This window comes from Balaenoptera borealis (genome assembly GCF_965194805.1).
Source record: "Balaenoptera borealis genome assembly, chromosome: 3".
Classification (NCBI taxonomy): Eukaryota; Metazoa; Chordata; class Mammalia; order Artiodactyla; family Balaenopteridae; genus Balaenoptera; species Balaenoptera borealis.
In genome coordinates, this window is record NC_138866.1 from 8,123,292 (window position 1) to 8,139,189 (window position 15,898).

A 15,898-nucleotide genomic window follows, 5' to 3' on the forward strand; every position below is an offset into this window, starting at 1 on the left:
ATATTTTTTAAAGTTTAAAAATTGATTTTATTGAAGTATTATTTGCATATAATAAAATGCAGAGATTTTAGGTGTACAGTTTGAGCTTGACAAATATTTCTTGTTTTGGCTCTTAATGAATAAAGCTGCTATGAAATTTGTGTACAAGTCTTTTATGGACATAAGTTTTCAGTTTTCTTGGGTAATTATAAACCGCATGTCTGGGTCATAGAGTGGATGTGGTGTGTTTACCATCATAAGAAGCTGCCGAATAGTTTTCCACAGTGGTTGTACCACTGTAGGTTCCCATCAGTAACAGATGAGAGCAGCAGCTGCTTCACGCTCTGACCAAACTTGGTGTTGTCTTTTTAATTTTAGCTGTCTTACTTGGTGTTCATTTTGGTTTTAATTTGGATTTCCCTGATGACTAATGATGCTGAGCATCTTTTCGTGAGCTTGTTTGACATTTGTATATCTTCTTTTTTGAAGTGTCTGTGTCTTTCTAGTTTTTTTTTTTTAAGTGATTTTTTTAAATTTTATTTTTTATCTATTTATCTTTGGCTCTGTTGGGTCTTCGTTGCTGCGTGTGGGCTTTCTAGTTGCGGCGAGCGGGGGCTACTCTTTGTTGCCGTGCGCGGGCTTCTCATTGCAGTGGCTTCTCTTGTTGCGGAGCACGGGCTCTAGGCGCGCGGGCTTCAGCATTTGTGGCTTGCGGGCTCTGGAGCGCAGGCTCAGTAGTTGTGGCGTACTGGCTTAGTTGCTCCGTGGCACGTGGGATCTTCCCGGACCAGGGATCAACTCGTGTCCCCTGCATTGGCAGGCAGATTCTTAACCACTGCACCACCAGGGAAGTCCCTGTGTCTTTCTAGTTTTAGAGTTAGGTTGTTTGTCTCATTGAGCTGTAAAGAGTTCAGCATAAATACCAAAATCAAAAATTTGGAGAACATTTTGAAAAGCTGATGATTAGTATCCCTTTGTCTGTTTGTAGTAAAAATGTGTAAAAACCACTGTCTCTTTAGTCTTCCCTTTTTTGTTTTTGTTTTTTAAATAAGAGCACATTTATACCTGGAATTTTCTCTTTGTTTTTTTTTGGAGGCAAAACATTCATAGCATTAAAATATCGCCATCTGGTGGCCAAAGGATAACATTTTATATACTATTAACTGTCAACGTGTAATATTTGATATATGTAAATATACACATATATAGTGATTTATAATAAATGTATGTAGTGTAAATAATATATAAATATATACTTAAATACGTATGTGTAAAGCATAGTAATATAATGAACGGTTCATGAACTTACTCCCCAACTGCAGAACCAGAATATTTCTAATACTGTTGAAACTGCCTGTTTGTTCTTCAGTCCTAGCCCTCAGTCTCCCATATGCCATGTTATCTAGAAAAATACCTTTCTAACTTCCATCATTTATACTTCTGACGAGTGTGATCAGTACTAGATCGGATCCTTTGGAATTGCCAGTCAGGCACTTGGTGTGCTACCACTTATTGTGACCCTGTATTTCACTTTCACATTGCGGTTTGGTACAATATTAATGTTTTATATTAATTTAAGTTTTTTAAAATGGGAGGGAAGAGTAAGAAAGAACAGGCTCAGCTATTTAATTTTCATATTCTCCAAAATGGATTTGTCAGTCTCAGTAAGGCCTAATGAAGCTGCTAATAATGGGCAAATGTGACTTGCATACACATCACCAAGAACGGTCCATACCATAGAATTTCAGAAAAGACCACACTGACTGGGTGATTTTATTTATTTTCAATTTTTATTTTGAATATCATGTCTAATGAAGAAAATGTTTAAGGCAATATAACATAGTGGTAAAAGCAGAAATAAGACATTAAGAACTTTTAAGGCACATCTGAGTATCCAGTACATGCTAGCTGCTGTTATTGTTTAGTAATATCACCGCTACAAATTCAGAGTGAGAACTAATGCCAAAAGAATGAGACTACTATATTTCTAAGAAAACCAAAATGTACTTTGATTTAGAAATAGCAGTTTAATTTCTAACTTATCTGTCTTAATTTCTGCATCTATAAATTAATTTTCTCAGAGTTGTGAGAATTAGCAAGGAAGTGTGTGTGTGTGTGTGTGTGTGTGTGTGTGTGTGTGTATGTGTGAGAGAGAGGGAGAGATTGAGAATAGGAACAATGACACAGAGTAGGGACTGAATAAATTATAGCTGTATATGAACAATGAGTGAAATACAAGACTTCAAGACACTTCGTTTCATAGTTTTAGAACCCTTTTAGTTATAATTACATCTGTCAATTTTAGGATGCCTTGTTCTTCCTGAAGGATTTCTTCACAAGTGTTTCTACAGAAGTAGAGCTTCTCATGGCTCCAGATCCAGAAGGTATTAAATATGTAGAGTTTGAAAAAGTCTATAACAAGTGCTTGGATTGATTTTGATTGTTATGAGGCCTTTTTGAGAATGTACTTACAAATCTTTATTCTCATTTATATAAATGTGTTCTGTGCTCATTTTTGTTAAGTTGTACAAATGTAGTTTATGTAAAAGTACAGGAGTCCCCCCTTATCCTCCAGAAGTACCTTCCAAGACCCCGAGTGGCTGCCTGAAACTGCAGATAGTACCAAACCCTAAATATACTAAGTTTTTTCTTTCTATACATACATGCCTATGATAAAGTTTAATTTACAAATTAGGCGCAGTAAGAGATTAACAACAGTAACTAGTAATAAAATAAAACAATTATAACAATATACTGTAATAAAAGTTAGGTGAGCATGATCTTTCTCTCTCTCAAAATATCTTGTACAAATTTAATGCCTTTTGCATCTTAACTAAGCACGTATCATGCACTGTGGCTGTAACCTTTGAGGTACGACAGCAAAATGAGCGCGAATTTCTTTTTCCTTCATCACAATTTTACAGATTTGTTCTTACTGTAGATCTTAGCGGCCTGAGCATACAATTTTTTTTTTTCCTTATTAAGTCAAGAGCTTTCACCTTTTCACTTAGAGGAAGCATGCTGCGGCTTCTCTTTGGTGTATCCGAATTGCCAACATCGCTGTTCTTGTACTTTGGGGCCATTATTAATAAAATAAGGGTTACTTAACACAAACACTGCAATACCCGAACAGTCGACCTGATAACTGAGACGGCCACTCAGTGACTCACTGGTGGGATATGCTGGACAAAGGGATGACTCACATTCCGGTGGGATAGAGTATGACGATGCAAGATTTCATCATGCTACTCAGAATGGTGTGCAGTTTAAAACTTAGGAATTGTTTATTTCTGGAATTTTCCATTTCATATTTTTGGACCGCAGTTGATCTTGGAAAGTGAAACTGAAGATAAGAAGGGACTACTGTAATAATTTAAAAGGTGAAAGATTTCTCTAGCAGTAGTTGTATTTATTAAATGAAATGTAGCAAAACAAGTTAAGTGTAGATTGATTTAAATTGTTGCTTTAAAGAAGTATACCTCATTTTTCAAATGTGCACTTTCAGTTAAAAAGTCTCCTGGAGCTGATGTCACCTGCAGTTTGCCAAGGCATTTAAGCACCTCAAAGGAGCCAAATCTACTTATTTCTTTCCCTGGGCCAAAGCAGCCTTCCCCAAATGGCAGTGCCAATTCAGTGCAAGTGGTCAATGGGGAAGAAGAGAAGGACTTCTCTGCTGAAGAAGCGTCGTTTAGTGATCAGCCTGTGTTTTTTAGGTAAATCATTTAATTTTGATAACAAATGAAGTTATTTTAGAGTATGAAGGTTGTTCTATAATGTGTTTGTGTGCCAGAAATCATGAGGTCGCATCAGCGTTTCTGTGCACTGGCAAATACTCACCCGGTGTATTTATTTATATGTGGGCCCCACCTACTCGCACCTCTCATTTCCAGGGTTACTCTCATAACCCTGGCTCAGGATTCATCCTCCGATTGATTGTGTAGCAGGAATTTCTCTTCCCTTTAGATTCTTCCTTCTTTTTTCCTCCACCTGTCCCTCGCTTTCCAGTCACTTATTATGGCCTGTTTGTGTGTCCTTGAACGTGATGCTGTCCTTTTCCCTCACACACCTCACCTTCAGCATTCCTCCCTTTTCCCTTATGGGGATTTTCTGTCTGCTTTCTCTGCCCTTCTCTGTCACTGTTGTGTCCTTCCTGACCCGCCGCTAACTGGCTGGGTTGGAATCATCAGGAAACCCATGTCCCTGTTGACTACAGCCAAAAACTAGCTGGTTGTACATTGGAGTTTATCCTCGTTTCCAGATCCATTCATTCTTCCCATCTTCTTTCTTTCCCAGCCCTTGATGGTAGGGATGGAGCCTTGGCTCTATTGGAAGGAGAGAGGTTGAAGATCGAAACCACCTGTGTTGTGAGGGACAGTTAGCTCCTTTCCCTGGTTTTCTATAGTCCTCTCTTGTTGACATCAGTGGTCCCCAAGTTCTGTCTTTCTAAGTTCTGAGTTTAGAATATGGCCCAAAGTAGGCAGTATAACTGTTTTAAAGTGTTTTCATGTTTTAAATATCTTATATATTGATGAAAATAGTTAGAAAATAGAATGTGAGAACTGGTAAGATCCTGGGAGAGAGGATCTCTGGTGGTTCTAAACTTTTCTACCATAAAAGAAGAATCTCTTTTATTATTTTCCTACATTTCTTTTTTAATTTAAAATTTTTTTTCTACCAAAAGCATTGTGTATCTTAAGTAATAATTTGAATTCTCATTTCATATAAGCTGCCAATTTGGTTTTTGTGAACACTGGATAATCAGTATAAAAGAAATTGAATTGTTATAATTCTGGCCTGAGCACGGAAATTTGACACTCTTTAGTCAGACTGTGTGTGTAACCTCACTTACGTAGGTAAATATTTGTTTTTTTCCATTTAGACTACTTAAAATAGCTTGTGGATTTCTGTTTCTACTCTCAAAAGCTCCTAGTGTATCTAGGACCCTGGGGTGGTACTTGGTGATATAGTTCAAATTACTCACTTTACAGATGAAGAAGTTAATGCACAGAGAGAAGAGATGACTTATGACTTGCTCAAGGCCACACAGTTAGTTAGTGGCCAAGCCAGGACTAGAACAGAGGTCTTCTGAATCCCAAATCCAGTGCGTTTTCCAAGTAATAGCATAATAGTCCCCTCTCCTGCAGACATTTATTCATCCCACAGATATTTATTGAACATTTATTATAAATATGTCAGATTTTGTTCTAGGTGAACAAAGTAGAGAAAAATCCCTATTTAATTGAGCTTATAGATAATAAAAAATATATGATTTGGCCTATTACGTACATGCCATGGAGGAAAGAGTGAGAATGGAGGAGGCAGGCGTACATGCCATGGAGGAAAGAGTGAGAATGGAGGAGGCAGGTGTCGAGGGGCTGTCGCCCAGAGAACCCAGTGCAGATGAGTGTTCGGAAGATGAGGGATGACTTGGGATCCCAGACTTCCTGTACTGATTGATATAAATACAGCATTTCCATTTTACTGTAGGTTAAATGGACTTTTGTAGGATGACTTGGGATGACTTAGTATATAACCACCACCATTAATTCTGTAGTAAAAATGTGTTTCAGCTTCCAATTTACAGTCCAACTTTTGGAAGCCAGCTGCTTTTGTTTGATGTGTACCATCAATGTATAATTATAATTTCATTCAGAATTCCCAATATTTATGTGTCAGTATCCTATTTGCAAGCGTTAATTTCATGACTGTCCACTAAAATTCACCAATGTAGATGGCATTTAAAAATTTACTGATGAAGACGTTTAGGCTCAGAGAGTTTAAGTTACTTGCCTCGACTGCATCCCATGTAACTGATAAAACTAGGGTTCATGTCTAGGTCTTCTGGATCTTTCTGCTTTATCACAGAGCTAAAATGAATACCTTAGCCCTTTTTTACTTTTTGGTAATGATTATGTTATTTGACTTAATCTTGAAAGTTGTTTTTATTAGTTCGTTCTCTGTATGAATTGAATATGTGCCAGAATAAATTTTCCTAAGATAAACATTGTTTAGTAAACCAGGAAAAGGTTTTTGTGAGAAATTTAATATATAATGAAATAAATAAGATTTATAAGATGATTAACATCTGTTTAGTTGTTACATTGCGTTAAGAAAAGGTAGAGCTAAAAGACATTCTCTTTTATTTAGGCGTTAATATATTCACATTATTTATTTTGTGGTTTTGTTTTTATTCTCCAGTTGAACAAATTCATTTATATCTAATTTCAGCTCTTAGTAATTTTGAACATAAATAACTCCCCTCCTTTATTTATCTTCAGAGAATTTAGGTTCACATCAGAAGTTCCTATTCGACTTGATTATCATGGCAAACACGTATCAATGGATCAGGTCTGTAAACTTTGCACAAATATACTCTACAAAATTATCTCATTTGTTTTTCTAGTGGACTCAATTTTTTAACAACTTTTTTCCATTATAGCTTGTATATTTGAAATGCAGTGCAAGATTTTAAAATTTAATTCTGTTTTTTTTTTTTGTTTTTAAATTTACTTATTTATTTATTTTTGGCTGTGTTGGGTCTTCGTTTCTGTGCGAGGGCTTTCTCTAGTTGTGGTGAGCGGGGGCCACTCTTCATCGCGGTGCGCAGGCCTCTCACTATCGTGGCCTCTCTTGTTGGGAGCACAGGCTCCAGACGCGCAGGCTCAGCAGTTGTGGCTCACGGGCCCAGTTGCTCCACGGCATGTGGGATCTTCCCAGACCAGGGCTCGAACCCGTGTCCGCTGCATTGGCAGGCAGACTCTCAACCACTGCACCACCAGGGAAGCCCCTAATTCTGTTTTTAAAGTAAATTAAGTGTAATTTTACTTAAGAACCCATGAGTAAAATTTGATATAAATTGGGTCATATAAAATACATGTACTTTTTTGCTGTTAAGTTTTTTGGGGTTTTACCTTTAATAGTGATTTTTTTTTTTTTTTTTTTAATTTTAAAGGGTACATTAGCTGGGATTTTGATTGGTCTGGCCCAGTTAAACTGCTCTGAACTAAAGCTGAAGAGGCTTTTCTATCGGCATGGGTAAGTTGATTTATTACATGAGACTTTAAGATGTAGTTACTAAAGTTAGTTTACAACAAACTAAAAATTGAGTTTTCTTAGCTAGCGTACCTAATTTAATTATTTTACAGTGTTGTTTGCAGAGAGCTCATTTTTAGAGGATTTTTACTGGCTAGGGGCTAATTTTTATTCTGAGAGAATAGAAGTAGTTTGAAGAGAGTAGTATTTTTCAAAAAACAGCTATAGTTAGGATTTTTTAAAATAATTTCCCAAAGTTGTAAATTAGCCTATTTAGTGAAAAGACTGGAAATTCACAAGGTAATGGTTCTTAGTAGCTAAGAACTGTCTGGCAATTTATAGACACTGAGTTAACCCTATGCCAGAGCTTTAGATGTTGAAGAAGTTAGAACAGTGGAAAAGCACACTTATATATACTACCTAAGCCTTATATAGAAATTATTAGCATTAGAGTTGGGTTAAATGTATGTGTATACATAGATGTATGGATATACTTAAATTGAAAATCTGTAAAATTTTGTCTTTATTATTTGTACATTTTCTTTTTTGTCTTTTTTTTAAATAAACTTATTTATTTATCTATTTATTTATTTTTGGCTGCGTTGGGTCTTTGTTGCTGCACACGGGCTTTCTTTAGCTGCGGTGTGCGGGGGCTACTCTTCGTTGCGGTGCGCGGGCTTCTCATTGCGGTGGCTTCTCTTGTTGAGGAGCACGGGCTCTAGGCGCACGGGCTTCAGTAGTTGTGACTCACGGGCTCTAGAGCGGAGGGTCAGTAGTTGTGGCGTGTGGGCTTCATTGCTCCACGGCATGTGGGATCTTCCCGGACCAGGGCTGGAACCCGTGACCCTTGCATTGGCAGGCGGATTCTTAACCACTGTGCCACCAGGGAAGCCCTCTTTTTTTGTCTTAAGTAAAAAAAAACATCCCCAAACTTGTCTAAACCTATAAATTTCATTTTCCTTCCTATATACTTACAGTCATTTACTCTAGTTTGCTAGGTGTTGACAAATTATTCTCATATGCAATCACTGAATGGCTTACTGACATTAAGAAGAACCAGCTGCCAGGAATTCTGGGAGGCGTTGGGCCTATGCATTCACTAGTGCAATTAGGTGAGTGTTCTTTTTTAATTAGAAGATAATTTATTTTGCCTGATCAGTGATTCTTAACTCTTTTGGGGTTATGGATGCCTTTGAGAATCTACGTGAGGATCATCTTTCTAGAAAAACCTACATGTTAGTTGTACAAAATTTTGCCTCCCGTTTTAGGAGTTAAAAACCCGAGGGTTGGAATGATAGCAGAGATCTAAGCTCCAGCACGCCTCTTGATTTCTGTGTGTTGGCTGCTGTTCTAGTGCAAGGCCTGAAGGACTTGGTCTGGTTGCCAGTTGAGCAGTACCGGAAGGGCGGCCGCATCGTCAGAGGGTTTCAGAGAGGCGCTGCCTCCTTTGGCACCTCGACAGCGATGGCTGCTCTAGAACTCACGAACAGAATGGTTCAAACCATACAGGTATCTTTTCAAAGACTAGCTTGATCTATACAACGAGGAAGGGCTGTTGTAAGCAGTTCGGTTATTCTGTTCTCAGAATGTGCTGTGAAAGTATATAAAAGAGTGAGAATATTTTATTTGCAATGATTTCATATCATTAACTTTTTTTTTTTGATTAGCTGTCCAGTGTTAAATAAGTAGTTAAATAATAAAGCAGTGGGCTACAGTGTCAAATTTGTTTGCCTCTTTCAGGTAAATTATAACTATTAAGTTAGCCAAGGATTTATTTCACCACATTTATATGAAAAGATCATAGCTGAATGTAAAGCAGGCATTAGAGATCTGATACTAGTCGTATTAAGGTTTGTTATGTTAAGTATTAAGCTCCGTTTGGCCGTATCCAGTTGTTCACAGACCATGCATTCTTGGCTAGCCTGGTAACACGGAGAGTGTTCTCAGAAGGCAGAGGAGGGGCCGAAAAATTCAGCTCAATCCAGATATGAGTTATTAATGTACACTTTAACGTTCTTGTTATAAAAGTGATACGTTCTTGCTGTCAAGCATTCACGTGCTGCAGAAGAGCCGGTCTGAGGGTGCCTGCGTCCCTCTGCTCTTCCTCTCGCCCCGTACGAAGTGCACTGTTGGAGCTGAACCCTCCAGACTTTCTTCCGATGCGCTTTTTTTGTTTTCTGATTCACTTTTCACTCTCTGATAAAATGATCCAGGCGGCGGCAGAGACTGCTTATGACATGGTGTCTCCTGGTACCCTTTCTATCGAACCCAAGAAGATCAAAAGGTTCCCTCATCACCGCTTAGCCCACCAGCCAGTGGACCTGAGGGAAGGTGTGGCCAAGGCCTACAGCGTCGTGAAGGAGGTGAGTGGGCACCCGAGGGGACAGGCCAGGAGCAGTTTGCGTGCTTTCCTGACGTTCATCTAAAGAGCATCGGCGCTTGGGCTTTGTTCCAAAGAAACCCCTGGGGTGGATTTGGGACTGTTCTGTCGCTGGTGAGTGCAGATATCTGTGTGAGGTAAGAGAGGAGGCTGTGTCCTGACCTGCAGGCTCACGAGAAGAGTAGCGATCTAGTGGGAAGACTGATCTCTTTACATACAGAAGCAAACAAGGAGTAGTAGAAACACGCCATGGACTCACCAGTGGACTTAACATATGTTTATATTTTGCTGTATTTTCCGCAGATTTGTTGAAAAAATAAAATTTTTCAGGTTAATCACAAATGCTGACCCCATTCCCATGCCTTCACTATCCTGAAGATGGTACATATTTTTTCTATGCATGTTTTTATAGTTTCATATAAGTATGTATTCATAAGCAAATACTTAATTGCTTATATTTTAAAAGTTAACATAAATGGTATCATCTGTACCATTCTGTAACTTTTTGTCTTTCAAGATATATCCATGTTGATATATGTAGATCTAATTTAAACTTTTATAGTATTTCTCTGTATGAATATAGCATAATTTATTTATCTTCCTATTGGTGGACAGTTTCCTTTTTAAAAAAAATTAATTAATTTATTTATTTATCGTTGGCTGCATTGGGTCTTCGTTGCTACGTGCGGGCTTTCTCTAGTTGCGGCGAGTGGAGGCTACTCTTCGTTGCGGTGCGTGGGCTTCTCACTGCAGTGGCTTCTCTTGTTGCAGAGCACGGGTTCTAGGTGTGCGGGCTTCAGTAGTTAAGGCGTGCGGGCTCAGTAGTTGTGGCACACAGGCTTAGTTGCTCCATGACATGTGGGATCTTCCTGGACCAGGGATCGAACCCATGTCCCCTGCATTGGCAGGCGGATTCTTAACCACTGCGCCACCAGGGAAGTCCCAAGTTCCATTTTTTCCCTGAAATACAGCTATTGGAATGTTCATATAAATGCCCCTTTGTTTGTATGTGCAAGAAGTTGTTAAGGGTGGAATTGGTGATTTGTAACTATTTCAATCTTGACACTTATTAAGCATTAACAAATTGTAATTTAGTTGCACCAGTGAATCCTGGTTCTTTATGGGTGTTGACAGGAGCATTCCTTGTCTTTTTTTTTTCTTTTTTTTTCTTATTCAAACAGAAAATCACAAAAATTATAATCATCCTCATCAGTTCACTCAGTCCCATGTAATTAATTTGATTTTCATCTTGATCTTTTGTTAGCACTTTTGTGAATTCATCAGTTTTCCATTAGAGTTCTGAGAATACTTATTCATTCAGTTCATCAGTATAGTCAGTTACCAGAAACCTGTACTTGTCAGAGTCTTTTCCATGAATTCCTTGAAGATGAAACCCTTTTATAGGAACATTTTTGCAAAAGCATCAGAGTACACCCAGAACTGTCTGTAAATGACAAAAGACTTAAAAATGACCACGGTTAAAGATTTGATGAAAGTTCATAATAATGCAACTGACAAGGAAATTTAGTTATTTCTGAGTTATACATTTTAAAATAATAACTAGAATTATGACTGATAACATTATACCAGAACATATAAGATTTTTAGCAATTTCATGTAATGTCTGAAACATTTATATTAACATATTTCCATACAAATAACCCAAAGAAAGTTTAGTATTATTTTTTTTTCCTTTTTTTAGCATTCCTTGTCTTAATCTTTTTTTTTTTTTTTTTTTGACATAGGTCATGAAGTTTGAGGTCATTTTACTTATGATTTGTGTATTAAGATTTCATTAATGATCTTTTTCCCTGTCATATTCTGACAGGCAGAAGTGTGTTAGGACAGTCTTTTACGTGACAAAAGAAGCCCACATGGTCCCAAATGGTGGGAAGAAGACTGAAGTGAGGCCCCCAAGAAATATGTTAGTGGATAAATAAAGGCAAGACCACAGATCACCTCTCTTAAAAAGAGATTTAGTCGGGAGAATAAAGAGAGATAATTACCAGTCACACCTATTCCTATAGATGTCAGGATTGGGCCAGAAATCAGCAGACATGTTAGAAATCAGGTTTGTAAAAATGATCCTGGGCTTCAAGGTGTAGCAGGGCCAGTTTGCAGCAGGATATAATAGCACTTGGGTACATAGCACTTTGCAGTTCACAAAATGCTTCCCTAATTTAATCTATGCTCATTTAAATAAAAGTATTTGTGTGCTTACTCTGTGCCAAGAGTATAGTAACCCTTAAAAGATAGGTGGTTTTCCTGACTTAGAGATGAGGAAACGGGGTCTGCAAGAATGGCTTCCCCACTGTACCGTGGTGAGATGGTAGTGGAGCCTGGATCGGAGCCCAGGTATTTGGGTCTAATGTTTAGTTCTCTAAAACCATCTGTGTGAAGAAGGGAGGAAGGAAGGTGAGCATGATTTGATGTGGTAGGTGTGCTTGATTAGACGGAGTCTGAATTCTGTATTAGAAAACTTTTAAAATAGACGTTCCTAAGTGGTGATAAATACTATCTCTTTTCCTATTATATGTTGGTAACTCAAAGATCAAGAGGAAACATCCCATGTGCTTCACAAGATCAGGGGTTGGCAAATGATAGGTCTCAGGTCAGATCTGGGCCATGCCTGTTTTTATATGGACCTTCTAGTAAGAATGCTTTTTACAGTCTTAAAGGATTGTAAAAAGAAAACAAGAAGGAAGAAGAAGAATATATGACAGAGACTGTGTGGCCCGCAAATACTTACCACCTGGCCCTTTGCAGGGACAGTTTGCCGAGCCCCGCTCTGCATGATCAGGTCTCGTGGTGGTTGGGGAGCAGTGGTGAGGGAAGTAGTAGTTTATCTAGGAGCTATTCAGTGTGCACTTAGTACCTGCTGAGTTGTACCGGGCTCTTTAGGTGCATTATTTCATTTAACTCTAACAATCCCTACAGCATTTTCATTCCCCTCTTAAAGCACTTGTGTAAGGTCACACAGCTAAGTGATGGAGCTGAGGTTTGAATTTGCTTGGTGGTGTTCATCGTCACGTTATGATACACTAATACCTATTGTTTGTGGGTTAGGGAGGGGAGCTGGGAGCAGGCAGGAGGAGGATATGGGCAAATGTATAAATTGTAAGCATCTTCTTCATTGTAGTGACGGTTTTACTTATTGGCTGTTATTCTGTAGATAGTTTTAAAAATAGCACTTACATTTTTTTTTAGTTCTTCTGTAACCCCCTCCCCGCCACGGTATTACATGTTTTTTGCCTGCTGTGCTGTGTAAAAATGATACTCCTATCAGGTTGTCAAAGTGAGGGCTAGACTTTGGACTAGAACAAAGCTCCTTGATTTCCCTGGAGAGCCCAGAGTTCCTCTCGTCGTGCCCATCACTGAAATGGTCACGGTGGAATAGTGCCTCGTGGCCCCTAAGGGATTTTGAATTAGACAAATGGTGGAGATTTGAAAGTCATGTGTGACATTTTACCACTCTGGCTTGACCTACTCATTTACATATTCAGCTCTAAAGCTCAGCAATCATGATTATTTTATTGTTACACAGTTATAAGAAAGATGAAAAATGCTACAGAAGCTTTGTTTCTAATTATTAAACATGTTCCTGCTTTATGTTCTCAGAATTTTCTCTGTTTAATCCAGTAAAATGTTCTATTTAGCCTTTTATCTTAATTGAATGTTCCACAGTTACCTCTTCTAGTACATAGCCAGTAATTTAAAACAAATTAAATTATTTTCTGGAGCTTAGTCAAATTAGGTTTTTTTGTTACAGTTGAATCGAAGGAGCTATCACCATATTCATTTAGTGATTATATTTATTCAAGAAGCTTTGTTTGCTAAGTTTGATTTAACTAGAGTGATGACTAGTGTCAGAAAAGCTGCTCTTGGATTATTAACTATTTCTATAAGCTTCCCCATGTGAAATTGTAGTTTACAATTGTAGTTTACACAACTGTCACAACAAAATGCTAAATCATAATAATTGCATCTTACTTTCCCTTATAATTAGAATTGTCATAAAAATAATTATCCTGGCTTATCTCAAAAGTACAGGTTCTGTTTTGTTTTGGTTTTTGTCTAGTTACAAACCTGCTGTTGATTAACTCTACTAAAGTGTGTATTATGAGGTAATTTAGAGAGTTTTCTGACCAGTGATTTACTCCCCTTCTCTCCCCTCCCCCCTTTCAGGGAATTGCAGACACGGCTCAGACCATTTACGAAACCGCAGCCCGGGAACACGAGAGCAGGGGAGTGACTGGCGCCGTGGGTGAAGTCCTGCGCCAGATCCCTCCAGCCGTGGTGAAACCTCTGATCGTTGCCACAGAAGCAACATCAAACGTCTTAGGTGGCATGAGAAACCAAATTAGACCAGACGTTCGGCAAGACGAGTCACAGAAATGGCGCCATGGAGAAGACTGACATTTCAGACGTGATTCTTTATGAAGATAATGAGGGTGGAAATAAGGAACAGAGTATCCCACTGGCAGCTGTAGAGGGAACTCGTTTAATTTTATTGTGCTCATCTCAGGAACAAAACCATTTCTTAGTGACATAATTTAGTATCAAAACAACATGCAACCAAAACCTTTTGACATTTTAGGGCTAGTTTGGTACTTGCCTGTAGAATAGAAATGTTTGGTGGCTGGTGTCAAAAGTCCATAAAGCATTTGCTGCCCAGTTAGTGGAATGCTTGCTTTTATTAAAATGGCTGTAATTTTCCTGGTTACAGACAGTGTCAGTGGGAACCTCCTTTACAGTACAGGGTGCTCAGGAACGTTTGAGCACCTTGAAAGCACTATTTATGTTGCTCTAAGGAGTTGGTTTTTCTCCAGGTTTGAAGAGAATCACAGCTTCGAAACTCTCATTGAAAATGAGAGACAGAAGCCACAGGGAAAGTAAAACAAATAGGATTTTCAATATAAATACCCGTGAGGAAAAAATAACCTAGTCTGTTGGGTTTAGTGTTCCCGCACTCGAGAACAACATCGTTTCCATTTGCTCAGAAGAGCCTTCTGCGGGAGTCTGAGAGCGTGAATGTCGCAGACTTGTTCTGTTGTGTTGCACTTTATTGTGTGTGTGTGTCTGTGTGTGTGTGTGTGTTTAGATTAATCCAAGTCATGTGCTATATTCTACGTGTAATTTATAGAGTTACACAAATTATAAAGAGGGGTAAGTCTGAAGGTTTTTGGCAAAGGAAGGTAACTCAAATGTAATAACTTTCATTCATTCTAAATGTTAATGAAAATGTGCATTCTGTAATGAACTGGGGCCCATCTAATTGTTTATATATTCAATTTTAAGCAGGTATAGTGCAAGGTTATTAGGAATGTGTGGAAAGGGAGATTGAAAGTGGTTTTCACTCTTTTGAAATTAACCAAAAATCCTCCAAATATGCCCTAGTCAGCTATTTCAAAATACCATTTTTACTTGGTTAACAATGTACATTTTGATAATCTGTCAGGAATGAATAAAGTATTTTTATTTAAAGGTAAAATTGTTTTATGCTTCCATGAATATTTTGCTTCTCTTAGAGCATATTCATAGATGCAATTCTAGAATTTATTCCAAGATCCTTGGGAACAGTTTCTCAAAATTGATTTTGGTTAATATCAAGTAAATCATTACCTAGGAGTGAGAGGGAAATTGTTCTCAAGAACTCAGCCTCTAACTTTAGATTAACCTAGCAGAAAGAAAAAAGAGGACTTTGTATCCATCCACTGTTTAAAGTTGCATGATGTACATTCTCATTTTCTAGAGTCGGGGGATGTCATCGCGGTGAATTTGGATTTCAGAACTGCTTTCACTTTGGGGTTTGGAAAATGACGTTGAATCAATTTCATTCTCTAAACTTTCTAAACAAGAAAGCAAATGTAAACCAAAAATCTGAACATTTAAAATTTATAAAATTATGTTAAATAACATTTAATTTAATTTTGTTTTCTATTTACTGCTGAAAAACTTAAAAGGATAGTGCTCAGAAAACCACCTGTTTAAGCATCACAGGACCGTTTATTACACGGCCCCAATTAGATGGAGTCCACCTAGAATGTGGTCCTGAGTAAACACTAGCCATGGCTGTTTATTGTATGAAGCTTCAGCCTGCTTCCGGGGTGCTTTCCAGGCACCCTCGCGTTGACACCAGTATTTTTCCTTATAAGGGAACGTGCTGTGTGTGATATCTCTGATGACTAATCAGACTGGAAAACACTTGCTCAAACTTAAAACTATAAAATCTCTTTATTAAATGTATTTTCCATACTATATCTAATTGAACTTAAATAATTAGTATAGGGAGAAATAATCATCCTCTTCTTTGTACTCTGAGTTGCAAATGGACCTGTTTTTTTGACAAATAGGGTTTATAAGTCCCATTTAAACCTATGTCTTTATAGTGTAATTTCCATGGCTCTCTGTTCTGCCCTCCTGCACCTGCTTTTAATAGAATCCATGTTTGGGAACAGAAACCTTGTGTCTCAGAAAGATTCAGCATCAAGGGTCTAGTCATTGTCA

The 15,898-nt window shown here is 38.0% G+C and overlaps 1 protein-coding gene across 5 annotated transcripts in view; it reads left to right on the forward strand.

Annotated features, from left to right (window-relative positions):
• ATG2B (autophagy related 2B) overlaps positions 1–14,882 on the forward strand; it is a 67,856-nt gene extending 52,974 nt beyond the window's left edge. For 3 of the 5 annotated variants that reach the window (XM_082384437.1, XM_082384439.1, XM_082384438.1), the window contains exons 35-42: positions 2,285–2,363; positions 3,485–3,692; positions 6,258–6,327; positions 6,932–7,014; positions 8,002–8,123; positions 8,366–8,520; positions 9,225–9,374; positions 13,577–14,882. In XM_082384437.1, the coding sequence (XP_082240563.1) occupies positions 2,285–2,363; positions 3,485–3,692; positions 6,258–6,327; positions 6,932–7,014; positions 8,002–8,123; positions 8,366–8,520; positions 9,225–9,374; positions 13,577–13,807 (1,098 nt within the window). In that variant the 3' untranslated portion in view covers positions 13,808–14,882. Of the gene's footprint in view, positions 1–2,284; positions 2,364–3,484; positions 3,693–6,257; positions 6,328–6,931; positions 7,015–8,001; positions 8,124–8,279; positions 8,521–9,224; positions 9,375–13,576 lie in introns of those variants that run through there. The other 2 variants (XR_014242407.1, XM_082384440.1) reach the window with 2 other exon arrangements.
• The last annotated feature ends 1,016 nt before the right edge of the window (positions 14,883–15,898 follow it).